The sequence below is a fragment of the Protomyctophum parallelum genome (assembly GCF_964188405.1).
Source record: "Protomyctophum parallelum genome assembly, chromosome: 2".
Lineage (NCBI taxonomy): Eukaryota > Metazoa > Chordata > Actinopteri > Myctophiformes > Myctophidae > Protomyctophum > Protomyctophum parallelum.
The window spans coordinates 30,372,711-30,393,044 of NC_139699.1; the positions used below are offsets into that span (position 1 = coordinate 30,372,711).

The 20,334-nt window shown below is 41.9% G+C and overlaps 1 protein-coding gene across 4 annotated transcripts in view; it reads right to left on the reverse strand.

The window, feature by feature from the left end:
- Positions 1-20,334, reverse strand: part of neo1a (neogenin 1a) — a 193,068-nt gene that overhangs the window by 13,305 nt on the left and 159,429 nt on the right. For all 4 annotated transcript variants that reach the window (XM_083759839.1, XM_083759838.1, XM_083759837.1 and 1 more), the window contains exons 10-18: positions 18,150-18,298; positions 16,350-16,488; positions 15,626-15,675; positions 13,386-13,530; positions 11,139-11,249; positions 10,591-10,785; positions 9,362-9,457; positions 5,593-5,768; positions 437-575 (exon numbers count right to left, since the gene is read on the reverse strand). In XM_083759839.1, the coding sequence (XP_083615965.1) occupies positions 437-575; positions 5,593-5,768; positions 9,362-9,457; positions 10,591-10,785; positions 11,139-11,249; positions 13,386-13,530; positions 15,626-15,675; positions 16,350-16,488; positions 18,150-18,298 (1,200 nt within the window). The remainder of the gene's footprint in view (positions 1-436; positions 576-5,592; positions 5,769-9,361; positions 9,458-10,590; positions 10,786-11,138; positions 11,250-13,385; positions 13,531-15,625; positions 15,676-16,349; positions 16,489-18,149; positions 18,299-20,334) is intronic.

The window sequence follows — 20,334 nt, forward strand, 5'->3', positions numbered from 1 at the left end:
ACATAAATTTATGTCCTATCAAATCCAACGCTTCTGTGCCTAAGACATAGATGTCCTATGGTCTTTATAGTGTTTTATGATAGATCACGGTCAATGCTACATACATTAGTATTGGGTTGCTACCTATATAGCTAGTGGTAAACAATCATGACCAAGATCCGCGGCCATAGACCTCTGTGACAACAGCGATCTTAAAAGGCATTTTTCTCAGAATCCTCTCTCATATTGAGGTGTTTTAAGAGGGCAATATCAGCAGTGGAAATATTCCCTGGTGGAGTCAAGTAGACACCATGAGGTGGAAAAGTGCTTTGTGTACAGTATATACAGAACATATATGTGTTCGTCTATATTTTGTTCGTCTGTGAGAAAGTATACATATATGCTGTGTGTATTTATTGTGTATGTGGGTAGGGGGGGGGGGGTACAGTGTTCCTACTGTTCTCAAAGGTGGTGCCCTGGGCTGTCATGCTCCAGGTGCTGAGACGTCGGCCCTTGGTCACCATGACCGAGAACTCATACAACGTGTTAGGCTTCAGTCCCGTCACCATGTAGCTCAGGCTGGTGGTATTGGCCGTCTGGACGGACGGACGGACACACAGACACACAGACACACACACACACACACACACACACACACACACACACACACACACACACACACACACACACTTTTGAATACATTTTCATTCAGCTTTAGTCATCTGAAATGTTTTAGTTTTAGTCGACTAAATATCATACGATTTTAGTAGACTAAATCTACAGTTGATTGTGTCTACAAAAATGAATTGTGCTGGGTCTTGATGGCATCGTAATGCCTCAATTTACACTTTGTTCCATGCTGAAAATAACTGATCTACAAGATCACAATGAATGTATCACAGTGACTTCGATGTTGTGAGCTTGTAGATCATCAACCGAGTGCAAGCAAACATAAAATAACTTGTCTTTTAGTTCTACTGGATCTTTCTCCAATAGTATTTAAAAAAACATTATTAATATATTTAGTCTTAGTTTTAGTCATAATAGCTTAGTTTTGATTTAGTTTTATTTAGTTTTCATAGGTAATCGACAAACATTTTTCGCTGTAGTTTGTCAACGACACACACATAAAATGCAATGGTACAGTACACAATTTGGCCACTGAGTGGAACCAAAACCTTTGCATAAAGATGCTGCTCACCATCTGTTCTGAGAAATATGTTGTGTGCCACAAAGACACACTGTCAGGTACACATTCTAAAACAAAGAAATAAAGTCACTGAATCATGCTCCCATAGTAATAATAATGATTTACCACCAAGGTGACGTTCCGACTCTGGGGAAGCTTGAAAAATAAAACGTCACACACCTTGGTGGTAAATCATTCCAATCACTATGGGATTAACTATGGGAGCATAATCCAGTGTGCAGCATTCTATTCTACTTTAGACTGTTCTTCTGTCCATCATGCACCTGAGATCTTATCGTCAGGATGTGTGTTTTAACTCCCATTACAAATTAGCATGAATCTCAAATAGAGGACCAGCGTAAAATTAAGACCTGAGGCAGATTCTGTCTTCTAAATCCTAACAGTTTTCAGAAAAACCTATGTTGCTATTATCAGTGCAGTGGTGATCAGACCTTTGCCGCCAACCCAGGGACTGCAAGATTTGAGTTAAAACAATTGGGTTGAGATTGAAGCACGGAAATATTTGTAAGGGCCTACAGATTTTAACTAGGACAGAAAAGTACGAAGGACAGATGATAACAAGTAACATGGGTCCCAAGCCAGGAATTGAACCGGGGAGGTTCCAGTAAATGTTTTGATGCCAATTGGCTTAACCGCCAGTGCCCCACATCCACAACAGAGCATGCCCACAATACTTAAAACCAGCAGGGATGTCCTTTATATGGATATTATATCAAACTTCAAACTAGCTTAACAGACTTACATTTCAGAGTTACAGAACTTTTTTTTTTATATCCCTTTCCCTGAGCTTGGCAAGCATGGACGCCTGACACCAAAAATAGGGTTTGCTTTAGCTAGCTAGCGGGAAAAGTAGAAGAGGCAAGTTACTGGTCTCAGTCAATTCTCTCCATGACTGTGTGTGCTGTGACAACAACGTACTAACTCTCCATCAGGGGGATGTCAACCAGAGGTCATAGGAAAGGAACTCTGCTCTTTAGAATCAGCCAGTGTGTCTGAGAGAAGCCTCGTCGTGAATAATCCATGAGTCTGTTTCTCTATGACTGCTTCTAAGAGCTGATGTAAGAATTTGAAGAAAGCCAACATCAAGGTGAGCACCAAAAACTCAAAAGATGGTTGGTGATGCTTTTAAGACGATACACTTGTAGGGTCCCTTTTTACACTCTCAGAATTAACACTCAGGATTTTGAAGCATATAGTGTGTCACAACTAACTTCATTAGGCAACAATAACATGATTAAATAGTGCATGATGGATGATCTCTAGAATCTCCATAAATTATGGACCATAATGATACAGTACCTCCATAGGTACAATTGTTTTCAAAAACAAACCAGTAATTCAGTTGTCATAAATTAAGTGTAGAGCATGCAGACCCAATTGATTAATGTTGCTAGACAGAAAATCAACCAAATTAATCTGTCCAAGCAGGGCAGGGCACATTCAATGTCTTTGCAACTTCATTGTTTGTTAGATCATCTCACTCAAGACCATTTGGGCACCACATGCAGAATGGTGAGTTTCTGTAGTGAACCGAGTATATTCAGAATGCAGGGTCACGTCTTTAGACTCTTTCCACCACTCCGTTTTGTCTTGTCCTTGATGAATAATTAATCATCCCTCCGTTGCACAATACACACATCCCATTTACTATCCTGTATTTGTATAGTGAATGGAATGTATGTTGTTGAGCTTCAGGGCTCAGATCAGATGCTTTTGTATGGGCCAGAAGTTTCTGCGCCTGCATCTACATAATGCACTGCCGCTGGACCTGCAGCTGAAGCATTGCAGGTCTGTCAGGTCAGTTAATAGAACTAGCCCTTACCCGTTGTGAGATATTGCCCCCCCTTGTGGCCGTGGGGTGTACTGCAACATGGGTGCGTTTTCACATTTTTTATTCACTAATAAATTAATTATTAATCATTAATGTGTTGAATCGAAAAAAGGGCTTCGTTACGCCCTCCATATTATTATGGTCAATGCCTGTGTGAAAAGTGGGAGTGATTGGTGCAGGCGGTGAGGAGCTACGGCAGTGACAGACAGACAGACATTCAGACAGACATTGACTGAATTATTCGGACAGATATTGACTGAATTATAGTATGATGATGATGATGATATCCATTTGCTGCTCTCAGATAATTTCACAAACTTGAGATTTCTAGAAATGGCCAATGAGCATCGATACAACCTCAAACAACAAAAACTGTTTTTGCTACTTTGTCGTCAAAAGTAGTCAAAATAGCCCATCTACAAGGACATGTCGCGGCACGTTGTGAGGTTAAAGATCTGTGGTTAGTTGGTTAATTCTGTCTATGGGTTTTATCAACATTTAACCGATAAAGTAATAAGAGCTTTGACTAAATAATAATAATAATACAGATACACATATACAGATACAGATATACAGATACCCCCATACAGTTGTTTAAATGAGGCCTTTGGTTTCCCAAAATACTATGTGCATTTCTTGTGTTCTGTTCAATCTGTCCTGATTCAGAGAACAGGAAATCAATTGAGTTGAGCACTTGCTCATGCTTCGGTGCCTGATTAGGATAGCAAGTGCGGCGCCCCTGATCTCCTCAAGGTAGAATCTCTCTGGTCTCGGCATCTCAGGCTGAAGTGATTGCCTGTATCCGGCTCGTAATACCACAAAATGTAGGAAACTATCAACTTAATCAAGAGGGTCGTGGAAAAACAATACGGGCTGTCAGGTTAAATAAATTGTGTTGAGGTGATTTTGCCGAGATATCTCAGCGGTTCTGGCAGTAGTTAAACAGTGAAGATAGTACTACTACATGCTCCGACTCTTTCTAAAATCACACAGATTTTTGCAACCTCAGGTTGCATTTACTATGAAATCGTTCCCATCAGTCAGTCACTCAAAATACCCATACATGGGAATGCCCCCATATAGTGCCCAGGTCTTGTGACATCACGTGACATCATCAGGGATGGAGATGTCATAGTAAATGCGACCTGCTGTCGCAATTAAGCCCATATATGGAGATCCCTGATGTCATCACCCACTGTACCTTCGTCAGGCAGCCTCTGTAGACATTTTTAAAGCTCAGCTCAAGACCCACTTCTACAACATTGCTTTTAAGTGATCTTATATTTTTTTGTTATTCATGTCCTCACTGTATTGCATTACTGCTTGTTTTTTAATGTCGTTGCCTTGCTTTTCTTTTATTCTCCATTGTTCTGTAAAGCACTTTGAGCTGCATTTGATGTCATGAAAGGTGCTATACAAATAAAGTTGTATTATTATTATTATTATTATCAATATTGGCCAGCAACTATACATCTGACCTCAAACCTCAAACCCTTAGATCTCCATATATGGATATATGTCAGAACCTGTTCTGACATTCCATATGTTGATCCTTCCCATCCATCCTTCCTCTCAAAGTTATTAGTGCAGCCGCGCATTAAATTAATCTCGGTATCTTGGGCATGGCTACAAAGGAGTTAAAGGTATATTCAGTGATTTCACTTAATTCAAATATCACTTATTTTTTTGTTTTGTTGTGATAATCCTCCCTACTATAGCGTGTGCTGACCATATAAGGAGTTCCTCCCTGTCCCCAGTTAACCCCTGGGGGTAAAAAAACCTTAGGTTTCGTTTTTTACTCTCTATCCTGATTGGACGAAAGGCTGGGTCCCACAGCCAAAAACGAAACCTAAGGTTTTTTGAGTGAAATCACTGAATATACCTTTAACAAAAGACAGTGGGATTGTTATCCTTTTATACACATTGTATACCAGTGTTTGAGTGACTAGTGTATTATTGCATTATAAAGGTCAAGTAGATTACTGGCCACACATGCACGCACGCACACACGCATGCACACAGTAGTATCAATCATCAACATGCTATTGTACATGATTTATTTTGTGCTATTTCTACTTACGGAACATCAATACAGTTCTCTGGTATAGGTATAAGCCTGAGGGGATTTACAGAGATCATACTGTGGCAGTGAATGGCGCAGGAAGCAGAACAGAACTGAATAAATGTGTAGTATCAAGTTACGATTAGGCTGGACTGATGTGAGCCGTATTATAGAGTATACTGCACCAAAGTGAATTTAAACGAGTCGTTCAGAGCGTAAAAGTGCTGACCTAAAACTGAACGGGAGAGTGAGCTTCAACAATAAATTAATTTAATACCTTTTCAATTCAAAATTTTAAGAGAGAAAAAGCGTGTGTGTGTGTGCGTGTGCGTGCATGCACGTGTGTGTGCGTGCGTGCGAGAGACTGAACAGAAAGTGTGGCATTCCGGGTGGTGATATTTGTTGCATGTTTTTCCTCCCTCTCTGCCTTCACTCAATTTTCTCCCCATGTGTGCTGTGTGTCTTAAAAAAAGGGGGAAAAAGGAAAAGAAAAGAAAAGATAGGCCTTACCTTCATCTTTGTGTTGGCAGGGATGTTGGTCTTCCAGCGCACCGTGTAGTAGCGGGCATCTGTGATCTTTTGGTTCTTGGGCAAGGAGTTGTCAGCCCAGGTCACCTTGATGGTGTCATGGCTCAGCACAGAGGCCTGAACACCCACGGGCGGCAGCATGGGGGTGGGGTCTGGTACTGGGGTGTATGGAGCATGGAAGAGTTCATACAGATCAACATCGGGGTCTATGGGGTCTGCATGCCAGCAGTTAACCCGCACGCACACGTAACACAAAATTAAAATGGGTTTCAAATTAAAAACAAACAACAGAGAGAGGCGTGGTAAGGTGGATCAGAGGTGGTGTTAATGAGTTACAAAATGGCGGAGCAGGACGACAAACGGAAATGAGGAGGACGAGGAGAAAGATCGTGACAGGGAAAAGATTGGGAAGGGTGAAGAGAAAGAGAGAGAAGATTCTATTAGAAAACAGGTTACTACGGCTACGAAACCACATCTACAGTATCTACAGACTGGGTTGCTATACAAAGGCTACTGTACAACACATACATTTTCTATCATTGACATTTACAGCGGGAAAGACAATAATCCCTTCACAAGAAACATGAGATCTATCAGGCAAGTAAGAGGCAGTAAAGACAGAAGTCATAACTCATTTAGGGATACACAAAACTAAGCGGATTGTTTTGTATACAAAGTCAAGGTGCAGTTTGTAACACTAAGAAGAATGGAATTCACTTGGACATTTATAACAATAGGCTATACTCAATGTCCTTGACAGGCATCCAGTCGTTAAAACTAACTTGAAGCCTGAAAAAGGTTATGGACAAGTGGCAGATATTTCTCTGTGAACTCTAAATTTAGCTTAAATATCTCCCTTTGGGAACAGGTGCAGAACTAGTTCAGCTTTAAGATAAACAGCTTAATTGTTATACAGTATATACATTTAGAATTCACAAATATTTTTGATATTTTATTCTTATTGCAATTGTCTAATCTTATGTTGTAGTACTACAATCAATTCAGAAGCAGAGAATGTATACATTTTATTCAGAAAGTCACTTTGAAAAGTGACCTTTTTGTTGTCCAACTGAAGTCCAATTCTTTCATTTCAAAATTATTTTTATGGGAAGCGTTTGTCAGCGTTGTCAAACTTGTCACTAGTACAGTTCAGAGCACAGTAGCAGGCATGTTATTTAAATGTTCAAATTTAGCATTATTTTCTCCTTTTAATTGAAAATATGCTATGCAATCCAAATCCAACACCTTATGATAATTGTTCCACGTAAAGTGTAAGAAAAAGCTGTTGCCTAACAAACAACCTGTGTGTGGGTGTGTTGTGTTTGTGGCAGCATAGTACATGTGTGGATAAAAACACGTGTGAAGTGACTGCTAATTAGTTGCCCTTGTAAATGTTTGTGTGACACAGCAGCTCAAGTAAGTGGCTCCCTGGCCACAATGCACATCCTTCGCCGCCATGTTGAGGAATAAATGCTTCAAGATGGCTACTTGGAACAGGCTGCTGGCCACGCTTTGTTCTGCTCTGCATCAGTCAGCCGCTTGGGTGCTCCAAACTCTGACCATGGTCCAGTGGCCATGAAAATAACAGAACCCCCCAGTGGTCAGTCAGCCACGAGGGGCTGCATGCCTCCTCAATTACCAACTACTTGTTGGACCGTGGTACTCAAACTCACCCCATTTGACACCTCATTGTGTAGCACATGAGTGCTCGTTATATTCTTTTTTATATGGTCTGGACTGCTCGATTGCGTGTGTGTGTGTGTGTGTGTGTGTGTGTGTGTGTGTGTGCATGCGTGTGCATGCGTGCAAGTGATCGAAGTATTCATGTGGTTGCGGAGACACACTGAGGGGTCAGAGTTGCCCAACTTTCAGAACAGTACAATACCAATAACATACCCTAGAATCTCATGCTCATCTTTTACGCTTTTCAATGCAGATATTACGTGTTGTAAAAGGTTCAACCAAGCAGGATTTCAAGTAAAGTTTCCCAAGATTTCTAAGTTGTTTTTAAAAAATGTAGGTCAGCTCATCTTTTTAATCCTGACTTGAACAAACTAGCGGGAATGCACCCTGGAGGACTCAGTGGCAGATGATGGCAGTGGGCTTTGGTAACTTCTGACGAAGGGCTGCCAAAGCCACGACAGGGGGTCTGCTTGTGTGTGCTGGTGGCGGCATGTGTGTGTATTGTGTGTGATCGAGAAGAAGAGAGATCTTCTTTTGAAAAATGTGTGGATGCAAGGGTTTGTTGTGTGTGTGTGTTGCTTGAGTGTGTATATAGGCTGCTTGCCCCATGCAGCATATTGATGATATTCCTGTCTTCCGGCATCCCACCCCCCCTCTGGCACAGCGGTGCATGGTGAAATGGTGCTGAGTCAAAGACAAACTGGTACGATTAAAACAGAGTTGGGAGACAGGAGGTTGACTTCCTGAAGACATGAGGTACGGCCCACATTCTGAGATGCCCGCATGCACACGCGCACACACACAGTCACACAGTTACACACACACACACACACACACACACACACACACACACACAACCACCTCAAACAGACAGTGTTTCATTCATTATGTTTATGATCTCATGTACGGCACAGCGTGGCTCGAGTTCTACTGCTTATTGTCAAGCAGAGCAATGATCTGAGTGTTAGATAATTATGGATCGGCAGCCAGCCAAGCTGAATGCTCTCAAACAATATTAATTCTGGCTGTCTCCTGTTGCAAGACCTTGCTGTACCATGCAAGCAATATTGCCTATTATTGACCAATGTCAAAGACACTATATGACCGTGAGCATCCAATTACAGATGTGTGACAATAGTGTGACAATAGTCACAAAGAATATTTTCAATTGGATTGCAGAGAAACTTGGTTAAGACCGGCAGTAATATTCTTGAGGATTTGGGACTTGGACACATTCAGATAATGGCTGGGTTTCCCGAACGCATTTAGTGTAAGACTTGTAGTGCCGCACATGCTCAGATGCCCTCTAGGCCGCACACAGAAGCCTGTGAACATAGACATTCCGTGCATAGATGTGCCACGCAATGGTAGGCCTCAGGCCTGGTATGGTAGGCCTCAGGTCTACCATTCTGAAATTGGATATAATAATATTTGGACTGCTGGACAGCTGACAGTAGGTTCTCTTTACATATATTAAAAATATATATATATACATAAATATACATGTATTTATTATATTTGTGTGTATATATATATATATATATATATATATATATATTTTTTTAAGAGTAAAGAGAGCCTACTGTCAGCTGTCCAGCAGTCAAAATATTATTAGATTAAATTTCAGAATGGTAGACCTCAGGCCTGAGGCCTATCATTGCGTGGCACATCTATGCACGGAATGTCTATGTTCACAGGCTTCTGTGTGCGGCCTAGAGGGCATCTGAGCATGTGTGGCACTGCAAGTCTTACACTAAATGTGTTCGGGAAACCCAGCCATTGACATCTGGTGAGAGAAAGCCAATATTAATGTCAGTTGAACCTTTCGTTGGGACCAGGGATAGCAAGCATGTTGGAATACAATATATTTTGTGATGTACCATTGCCTGTACTATATTCTACCTAATAAACTAAGTTAATAAAATCTGAGTAGCGTGACTGATGTGATATATAGATTTTGTTGGGCATCTCATCAGCGACATTGCTGCTTTTGTGCAGCAAGTGCAAGTACTTGCGTGTGCTCCTGTGTGTTTGTAGTACGTATTCGGGTTTGGTGGGTAAGTCCTACCTGACTGTGGCCTAGTGATGGCGCTCTCGTACACTGGGATCCCCTCGCCCACATTGTTGAAGGCCTTCAGTGTGATCACATAGTGGGAGCTGGGGTCTGAGAGGGAGAGGAAGGGAGGGGGAAAGGGAGAGATGAAACGGAAAGATAAACGGATGGGATGCTGCAAGCTAATCAAGCTGATGCTCTTGAGATCCACTCCTCAGAACTGCTTATTTTATTTTTGAGGGGCGCTAGGCCGCTAGCCCCTCGTATATACAGGTTTAATGTTTGTTTTTAGTTTAATGTTTGTTTTAAAAACGCCATTGACAATGAAGGGAAAATTTATGTCATATTGTCTCTTTATTGTTAATGGCATTTAATGTTTGTGTTTGCACCGTTCTTTTTACATCACCATTACCTAATCAACCTAATCAACATGAGTTAGACTTTAGTATATTAGCACCCCTCACTTCACACGGGTGTGATTTTAATTTTTTTCTTAACTTCATGCCTAATCCTAGAATATAACTTAGGACATGAGCCCAATATTGTAATAAAAGTTGAATTAATAGATCAATGGGATCTGGCAAAGCCAAAGGAAACACCAGAATGTTTTCCCCATGGTTTGGGTTTTCTAATCTTCTTAGAGGAAAAAAAGACCACTGCTCATCAATTTATTATCGCTGCCATTGTAATGATTCTTGACTGAGTATTCATCTGTGCTCTTCATTGTTATGACATTGGAAGAAAACAATGGTTCAGTATCTTCTAATTCTACAGTACCTACATTGGGATTCACATGAGGAACAACATTTTGATGTTCCTCATGTTGTGCATTGTTTGCGCTACAAGGCACTGTTCTAATCAAAGAAAGCAAATGCATCATGGGAATACTGTGTTCAATTGGAATTGTTATGTCAGTATTAACCATTATTTGCCTCGAATTCTTAAGGCCTTGGTGGATTCGAAGACAAAGTACAGCTCATGCCAGTACAAAACTCAAAATAAGCCTTTGCAGGGGGAGTTTATACTTAAATGCACTCGGAAAACAGTCAATTCAAATATATTTGTGTAAACACAACATGCTCCATTAGCTACACAACTCAAACCACATTAAGAGAGGAAAACAAAAGTCTAAGGAAAGAAATAGTAAACAATTGGGGTGTAATCTGAGAACCGTGACCTCCATCAGTTATATAACCAAAAAAAAAAGAAAAGAAAAGGAGTGAACAGCAGTGGTTTGTTCTTACCAAGATTCTCAATGCTGTAGTAGCGCTGCTTGTAATCCACTTTGATGGTCTGGGCATGGGGACTGCCTATTCCATATCCAATGGTATAACCACGGACCACAATATCCTGGTTCTCAGGCGGCGTCCAACTCACTACGATACTGTTTACCAGCGGACGGACGTGGAGGGAGCTGGGAATGTCTGGCACGCGGGACTCTGGTGGCGTTGGAAGAGAAAATGCCCAGTTAATCAGGGCATGTTGTGCAGTCCGAGTCAGCTGACCTAATATTGCAATGGCTTAGCCCATATTAAACCAGGAAAGCATCTGTGTTATAAAAAAAAAAATGCGTTGGCCATTCAAAAATAGCAGATGTACAAGCTCACAGCGCGTCACTTTGTGCTGCTCTGCGAGATATATTTTTAAACATTTCGGAAAAAGTGTGAGAACTACTGATTTAGAAGGCAGTTGTAGAATCGGCCTCAGGTCTTAGGCTACTTCATGGCTCATTCAAATGTATTGTAGTGGCTGGTGACCATGCATGTGTGGTGTGTAAATCAGTTGGCGTTACCATCCAGGTCACTCTCAAACGTTTCCGTGGTGGTCCAGTCTGTGGCAGGTCCTGTGCCATTCGCTGTCACAGCAGACACTCGGAATGTGTACTCCGTTCCCCGCTCTAGACCTAGGGGGACGACAACACACACACACACACACACACACACACACACACACACAGTCACACACACACACACACACACACACACACACACACACACACACACACACACACACACACACACACACACACACACACACACACACACACACACACACACACACACACACACACACACACACACACACACACACACACACACACACACACACACACACACACACACACACACACACACACACACACACTTCTCTGCTTAGGGATGGGTCAAAAACAATTTATAGAAAATAAGTCGTTTTTTGGGTGAACTATTCATTTAATCCATATCCATATTTTATCAAAGGGGAATTATACTGCTACTGCTGTGGAGCAGGGGCAGGTCCTCAGCTTGGCTTTTCGGTCGTGTGTGCTCAGCTCAGCTAACAAGTGATACTCAGAAAAGGAATCCACCGAAGTGGAAAAAGCAGCACTCCAAAGTAAAAATGCAAGACAAGTAGCTCAGTTGACCCTTTTCTTTAATCCTAATTTAATTAAAGAAAATGGTCAACTGAGCTACTCATGCATTATTATTTTTGGAGTGCCGCTTTCTCCACTTTGGCGGAATCCTGTTTGAAGAATGTTTGAACATGCTTTTACTTTGACAACTCAAAGTATCACAATCACAATATTTATCGGATAGATAGTAGATCAGCCAAAGACCAATGTTTCAACTTGAGGCACTATATAGGGGATGACTTCGGACAAATTCTTCCATTACAACTTTTCTCTCTCACTGGCAACTTCTTACTGGCTCTTCAGCCACTCAACGATTCAACTTACTAGGACATGACCATACAGACAAAATAAACACTAATATTTCTCAGGAGATGCCCAACATTTCTCTGCGTGGTTTAAAGGGGAAATCTATATTAAAGCGTGCCCAGGCAGGAATAAACCAGGTTTTGTGGTAGTGCAATCACCCTTGTATTTTTCTCTACTGATTACTATGTGCTATTCCAGGGAAAGTGTGCTGGTTCAGCCAGAAGTGTGCTGGTGCAGCTGGTGGAAGAAAACATATTTCCAAGGGAGATGCAGCATCACTTGATGTTTGAATTAGCTATGTTTCTATTTTGGAGGCAACTGTCTCACAGCAGGGGCCGGATTTGGAATTCAAAATAGGCGGGAATGCCTGCTGACAATAAATGATGTGTAGCTGTGTTAATTTGCTGAAATAGTTTTTCATCATCATCACCACCATCATCATCATCATTCTGGTCCCTGTTGGTATGCTACATGTTAATCCCATCAACTCTTCGTCTCTACCCACTAATCTGGGCCACCCCTCTGGGCAGTGTCTGAGGACTGCTTAACCACTCATGCCTCCCAGGCTACAACATCTCTCTCTAAATGCCTTTGAACCGACAAACATCCCCCTCTGTTTCACCACTAGAATCTCTTCAGAAATCAACTTTTAAGTGTGCATTCTCTTTGATGCAGCACGCAGCATGAGTCTGGGCCACTAAAAAAAAGTTGCTGAGACCACATGTAATATTAATCAGCATTGCTGAGTGAGTGCGTCTGGTGAAACGGTCCACATTTTTGGCTGCGGTGAGCATGAGCGATGCCGACAGTAGGTGAGTGTTTAAAGTCCAACTGACTTCATAAACAGAACTACAGACAGTCAGACACTAGCCTCGGAAACCCAGACGTTTTTATTTCCAGGGAGAAAAGAAACCAGTTCAATTTGGCATAGAGTAGCGCAAACATTGCTCACTCTCTGCTGATTTCTGACCGTCTGCACCTTTGTTAAATTGACACACACACGCACACATGTACACACTCCTCTCTCTGTCGCTCTAAGTAATTAGTCTCATGTCGCGCAGTTGCGCATATAGTTTCTCCCGGCGGATCCTGCCGGGAGCTGCCTATGCCATAAAAAGCATAGGTGAGTTCCAGGCTAGTCAGACACTGATTAAAAAAAGAAATGAGACACATGCAGCCCTGAGTTGTAAGGCCCAAAATGTTAAAATACTGCCGATAGCCAGACAAAGCTATCAATCTCACAGAACATGACTAGATAATGTAACTTCACCCGCAGGCATCGCTACTCCCTATTCCCAATTATCACAGAACCAATTCACTGGTACTGTATATACTATATACCATCAATGAGCTGTGAAAGCTGGCTGCCTCCAGTGGTCTCCGCAGCCTCACTCTTCCGCGTTCCTTTCCTGTAGCGGATCTTGTAGCCGGTGATCTCCCCATTCTGTAGTCCAGGGGGCGGGGGCTGCCAGCGGACCATGATGCTCTGCCGGGGTTGACATAAGAACAAGACATGATGAACGGGATAAAGAGGCATTAATGCGCTAAGGAGGAAATCCCTATCAGGGAACAGATAGGCATTGAACCGTCGCTAAGGAGGAACTCCCTATCAGGGAACACATATTAGGCATTGAACCGTCAAAACTTGTCTCACGAGTCGTCAACCTTGTCGCCCCCCCAAGTTGACGCCCCCTGAATGCTTTTCTGGAGCGGTGACCTTGGGGCTTTGCAGCCAAGATAAAACCTCTCACGGACCTTTGCGTAGCTAGCTCTGTTAATTTAACTCTGTGACTCACTGTTCAACTACACTATCTCACCTGCCCCTCTCCCATCCTCCTGCCAGTAGTGTTACAGCAGGGGAGCCCCGAAAGACAAACACAGTGATGCAACACCGATAGACACATTAGGAAGAAATAAATGTATGAATAATGGATACCGAGTGGTCCTGTTGAGAGACGTGCAGTGCATGTGTGGTGGTGCAGTTTCCCCCGCAGGGATACTGAGGCAGGGAGATGAATGCTGACTCTTGGCTGGCGGGCTCAGTCTCACGTGCATGGTGTGTGCATGTGTGTGCGCAGCGATAGCTAGGTGGGGGGTAACTCAGTGTGGGAGAGCAGTTAATTAACACTACCCGACTGTTGCAGTGATGCGACAAAACCCCTGAATACAGTATGGACGCACACTCCTCCCCCCTATCTTGAGTCAAGGGAATAACACAAATTAAATCTGTGTTAAGTGAGTTCAATTATTTCCATTTTCCCTATTATGGTGTTCTTCCTAGCTTGTTAGTTACACGTGCTGTGCACGTCCCTACGCTTCTCCCAATACTAGAAAATGTGTTTAATTGAGTTTCAGAAAATCACAGGAAACAGACAGATGTTAAAGGAAGAAAAACAGGGAAAACGTATCCCATCAAAGTCTTTTTTATAAGGTTGACATGTGCTATAAGTATTACCACTGTCAGCTGCACATATAATGTTCAGTTGTACAGTAAGGGTTTCAGTATGGTTCCTAGTATGACCTAAAAGCAAAATGACCACCATGTGAATATGGTCCAGTGCTGTAGGCTAGGTTATTTCAGATGGTATACCATAATTATTCGCTGTGCGTCATGCGCACGTATAGGCTATACACTCGCTCGTGGTTAATGTATGAAATTATTACGGTATGCGCTTTTTTTTTCTCTCAAAAACTTCACCATGGCATACTACGTATATAGTGTATAACGTAACGGTAGACTGATATGGTCCATTGCAGGAAGGTTTTGAAGATTGAATTATTCATACTTCTATGAATATAATGAGGTTCTAGAAAGACTGTTGCGCTGTAATGAATCAGATTCATCTTTCTGAATTGGATTCATCTTTCTTTAAAAATTTAACCAGACATCCAATCCAACTTTCACTCAAATCAATGTCTCACCTAGACACAGGAAATTTGACCTGATGATTCAATTTATCCCCTGAGCAAGCAGGCACGCTCTATTGAGATATTAGGAAACCCGTCTTTCAAATTCGGCGTAGAAGAGGAAGCTTTAACTCCTCATGGGTCGATTTTGTATTTTTTTACACACTCATACTCAAACACTGCATTTCACAGTGCAGTCTAGTCTCTTATATACTGAATGTTTTTGCACTCTCCCCAGCTACAGTAGTTTCGCTTCTACTATCAAATGGGAGGCTGCAGTTCTTTGAGAACCTGTTTAGTGTTGAGCCCCACGGTCTCTGGCAGATACAGATAGACTGATAGGGAGGTTAAAGCTGTCTGACAGACGATCGAGGACTCTCTAGCCGATGAGAGAATCGATGTGGGTTCACACACCCTCCTAACCAGCTGGGGCTACAGGTCTCCGACACACCTAATCACATGGAAAGAGTGCGCACTGGCCTGTGGGCAATCTATCTGATCACCTGACCGAGAGAGAGAGAGGGGGGGGGGGGGGGGGGGTGCTGTGTTGTGTCTGTGAATGATGATCTATTGATGTGAATATACCCACTGTGTCTGAGAGTGAGGTTGTTAACTGTAGGTGATGCCTTTTATTTTATTTATTTCATAATGATTTAACATAATCAAGGGCTTACCTTTGAGTTTTGGACCTCTATGCTGAGGTTTTGAGGAGGTGCACCTGGAACTGTGAAGAAAACAAGAGTGCATGGTGAAAAAAGAGATTGTGTAAGTAACATACAGAAGAATGTGAAATGTAAATTCCACATGGCACTTTTAAATTAACACTTTCCTCTGTTTGCTTTGACCACTTAAAACACTAGTAGACTGGAGTGGATCTATCCTTAGCTCGATAGCTCGATCCTATGTCGAGTCCGCCTACAGGAACTACGTAAGCTGCGACCATGAGAACCGTTTCTGAATTCGTCTATAGACACCTCTGGCTGTCACACACGTGTGGCAGCTCAAGGTTGATTGAGTGCATTTATATGCATATCAATGTAACGTGCCTCTGACGCCTGCTAATTTTCCCATTGCAAAGCTGTGTTTCTTGTTGCTATAATAATGAGTCAGTATGAGTGTGTTTGGTGATGTTCTTCATTCTCGCCCTGATGAAGACCAGTTAATGGTCGAAACATGTTGGCAGTTAATTGCCTTCTTAATTTAATAAAGGCTTTTCTCTCTTTTTACCTTTAGTTTTGAGTGCCCGGATCTTCTCTCTTTTTTCTATGCTTTGATCCCGTTTGATCCGTGTGAGCACCTTTTTACCATTATCACCTTTTTATATCTCCGGTGAGCACCTGGTTAATCCCTCTTTTCATCCTATAGAAATAAATGCTTCCATCTAATAAAGCAACGAACCATCAGACAGGGTGCGAACTGTGACGTCCTCCGTGGAGACCCCTGGACCATGCTTGTTGTAGGCCACCACACGAAAACTGTGTTCCATGTACTTCTTCAACCCAGTCATGGTGTAGGAGAGAGCACTTATGTCTATGTCCTAAGAGAAAGACATAAGTCAGTTTGTTTCAATATTGGTTGGGTTGTACAGGTAACGTATATGTATGTATACATGTATGTAAGTTAAAAGTACTATACTGTGGTCGGCTGGCGTATGTATGTACGGTATGTGTGGTAGGTATATATACTGGATGTTGATGGTGACGTAATTAAGATATGTTTCAATGTCGGGTGGATAAAAGGTAATGTCTGTATGTATACATGTATGTAATCTGAAACATCCAGTATATACCTACCACGCATACCATACGTCCAGCCGACCACAATACGTGCGCGCTCTGCTTGCGCAAGTAATTATCTATCCATTTCTTTGGAGTCCCACACACTGCCACAGCTTGCAATCATCCACACTTTAATGCAACATTACGGTCGTAACCCTTCATTAGACATACGGTAGCCACAAGGTTATTTCAGGTGTTTCAGGTGTCCCCAAGTTTGTTATACATTATACAAAATGTGACAGTAGCATCTTCACAATTGATGACTACAATGACAATGAGCTTAGTTATACAACCTGGAGGCTGATTAAAAACAAATCTGCTTTCTTTCAGGGATGTCCAATCACAACCTCAGCACTCGTGTCTGGTGACGAATTATCACAGCACCCCTACTCCGCTTGACCTTAAATATTTCATGTCCTTTTAACACATTTCCTACTGTCTTTGTCTTCACCTTTGTTCTAACCCTCTCTTTCGGAGATACGAGAGAGGAGCTTTTCTCGCCCAGTCGGCCACTTTGATCCCACCCTCAGTCAGCCTCTTCATCTCGTCTCATCTCTCTCTCTCTCCTCTAGAGAGCTGAGGCATCGTTACTCAGTGGGCTGGCTGACATTTCATCCATTATCATATTAAAGGCTTTTTAACGCCTGGCTGGCTCACTCACCCACTACTGCCGGCGCTGACTCACTCTCTAACCAGCTAGATGACACTCTGTCGAGTATAGTCAGGGCGAAGTTGCTTTTGCACATATACAAAATGAGAATCACTAGCTGGTCTGTGATCATTATTAAGTAGATAGTTACGACAGCATCATTTGTTGGAAGTTATAATAATTTTGTTTGCATCATCGGCAGACAACTGCTAAATATGAGATTGAATTAATCTGTCAAATCAGGTATCTCATAATCGTTGCCATGGAATGTGCTATGGTGCGTATCAAAGTGATGTTACCTGGCTTTTAGCATTTGAGCTAAAAAAAAACTAGGTTTATAAAGACCGTTGCATCTGCATGTTGAGCAAAACATTACATTAAAGGGGAACCTTGCTTATTTATAAACTGGTGGATATGTTCAAATGGGCCATTTGAACATATCCACCAGGTTATAATGGGACATACTGTTAAAACTGTTATTCCAGACCTTACACTACAAATCAGCTGTTGTCAGCCGATGTAAGAAGTTAACCATGCCCCTAATAGCTGTGATTTGTTTTTTGTTTTTTTATTTCACTTAATAACCGATTAATGACCCTAACCTAATTCTGTCCACAATGTGCGCTTGTCGACACACAAGACTATCAGCTGCTCAACGTGGGCATCTGGCCTCACGAGCTTCAAGGCCTGGTTGTACTTTCAATAGAACAATAGGCAATGGTGCTCTTGAACAAATCAATGTGATATTACTATATGAGACCTGGCTCCTACCTGTTCGATGCCCACGCTTTTGTCTGTGTAGTAGAGCTTATAGGTGAGGATCTCTCCGTTGCCTGTGAGGGGCATGTCCCATCTTAGAGAGACAGAGGTAGGTGTATTTGAGACCGCTTGCAGGTTGGGAGCAGGACCAGAGACTTGGACTGGGAAAACAAATGAACAGAGCAGAATTTAGACAAGCATCAAGTAAATGTGTTATCCATGTTGTTGTACACCTCCTTGTTTGGCCCATTCCATGTTGAATGTCACAAATCACTACAGCATCATACATTGATATGTTGACTATTTGCTGTCAAAGAAGAAGTTTGTTCTTATTCATTTCAGACCAATGTCTAAAGAAATGGATCCTTTATTTCCTACAGGGAAATTAAACACACAACAAAAGCATATCTCTGGGCATTACAACAACATAATATTGTAGCTTGCTGTAACATTGTGTGTGAGAAAGCATGCAGTATTTTTTATGTTTATGCAAGGATTTATTTCAACTGCTGTTTACAGTAATTAAGTATTTAACTCTGGTTAGCAAAGCAAAGGGCCAGGAGAATTTAGGTGTGTGTGTGTGTGTGTGTGTGTGTGTGTGTGTGTGTGTGTGTGTGTGTGTGTGTGCTTGCGCGCGCACGTGCGTGAGTGTGTGCGCGCTGATAACATAGAAGTTATGCAGTTGTGTATGAGAACCAAAAACATCCCTAGAGTAGAAGTACAGAAAATATGAATAAGGAAAAAATGTGCGATACAGAGACAATGAGAGGAGAGAGAGAGAGAGAGAGAGAGAGAGAGAGAGAGAGAGAGAGAGAGAGAGAGAGAGAGAGAGAGAGAGAGAGAGAGACTCCATGGTGAAGAGATGGGCATTGGCTCTAGGCATTATACCATAACTGTGCTTGACACAGTCTGTGTGGCATCTTGCTACAAGAATGTTGGTAAGTGGCACAATTCTCCATCTGTGTAAATCTGTGCATCTGCACACTTATTACCTGTGAAACCTGAACATCATGATGATAACGAATGCATGTTCACAGACAGCTGTGTCTTTGCTTAGAAAACCATTACTCCATGTAGTGACAATTATACTGTGCAGTGACACTAAAACAGATGGGATACCTGGTGGCTTTTAGCCAAAAACAAGGACACCGACAGCAGGAAGAGGAAAAATGTATTATATATATATATATGTATTATTACGGCTGGGACTCGATTAAAAAAATCTAATTAATCAGAGGCTTTGTAATTAATTATCTCAATTAATCACATTTTAATCGCATATCAATATTTGAACCTGAGAACTGTGAGAAGTATTTTCTTAATGGATTTTGGTATACTAGTGAATCAATGAATAGTGAATACATAAGTTTAAGCAATAAAACATTGTTTTTGTAGTAATAATAGGGGTAATAATAATAATATCTCAAAATTAATAATTTATATAGAGCTTTTCTGAGTACCCAAAGATGCTTTACAAGGGGGACATGAGAAATCAAAAACAACTTTATTAGGGGAAAAACACTAAGAAATTAAATAAATTAAATAGCTGGGGAAAGCAATATTGAAGGTTTGGATGGTGGGGGCATGTCTCTGAGAGTTTGGGGAATGCATTCCACAGGGTTGGGGGGGCTTGGTGCAGCAAATATGTGACATGACCATAAGCAAACACCTCTGTGTTTCTTCCGTGGACATACAGTCAATAACAGCCATAACAGATTTTACATTTTAGTTGGCCGTTTAGTTAGAATGTCATCTGGACGGGTCCTTGAACTGCTACTGGGAGTTGGAATAACGTTAGCTCTGATCCACATAGTGTTAGAAGGAGGAAAGTAGGCTTTCAACATATTTTTTGTGCTAAAAACGAGGGGCTGCACAGCCTGCACTTCCACGGGTGTGAGGGGAAAGGATCAAATGAAGTACCATAGGTACCATAGGCAACATGTTTCACATCGAGCCGATACGGGAGGCTTGATGAGGTGCGGTGATATGCAAATTCTTTATTGAATAATTGCACACAACTGTGCTGTAGACTACACATATGGGACCCAATGCCTCCCTGCTTCGCACTCAAGGTTGAGCATCAAAGTTTGGATTGGGGGTAAGTCCCTGCGACATACTAGTGTCATGTCCAGGGCGTGTACTTGTACATCATGTCCAGGGGGTGTACTTGTACATCATGTCCAGGGGGTGTACTTGT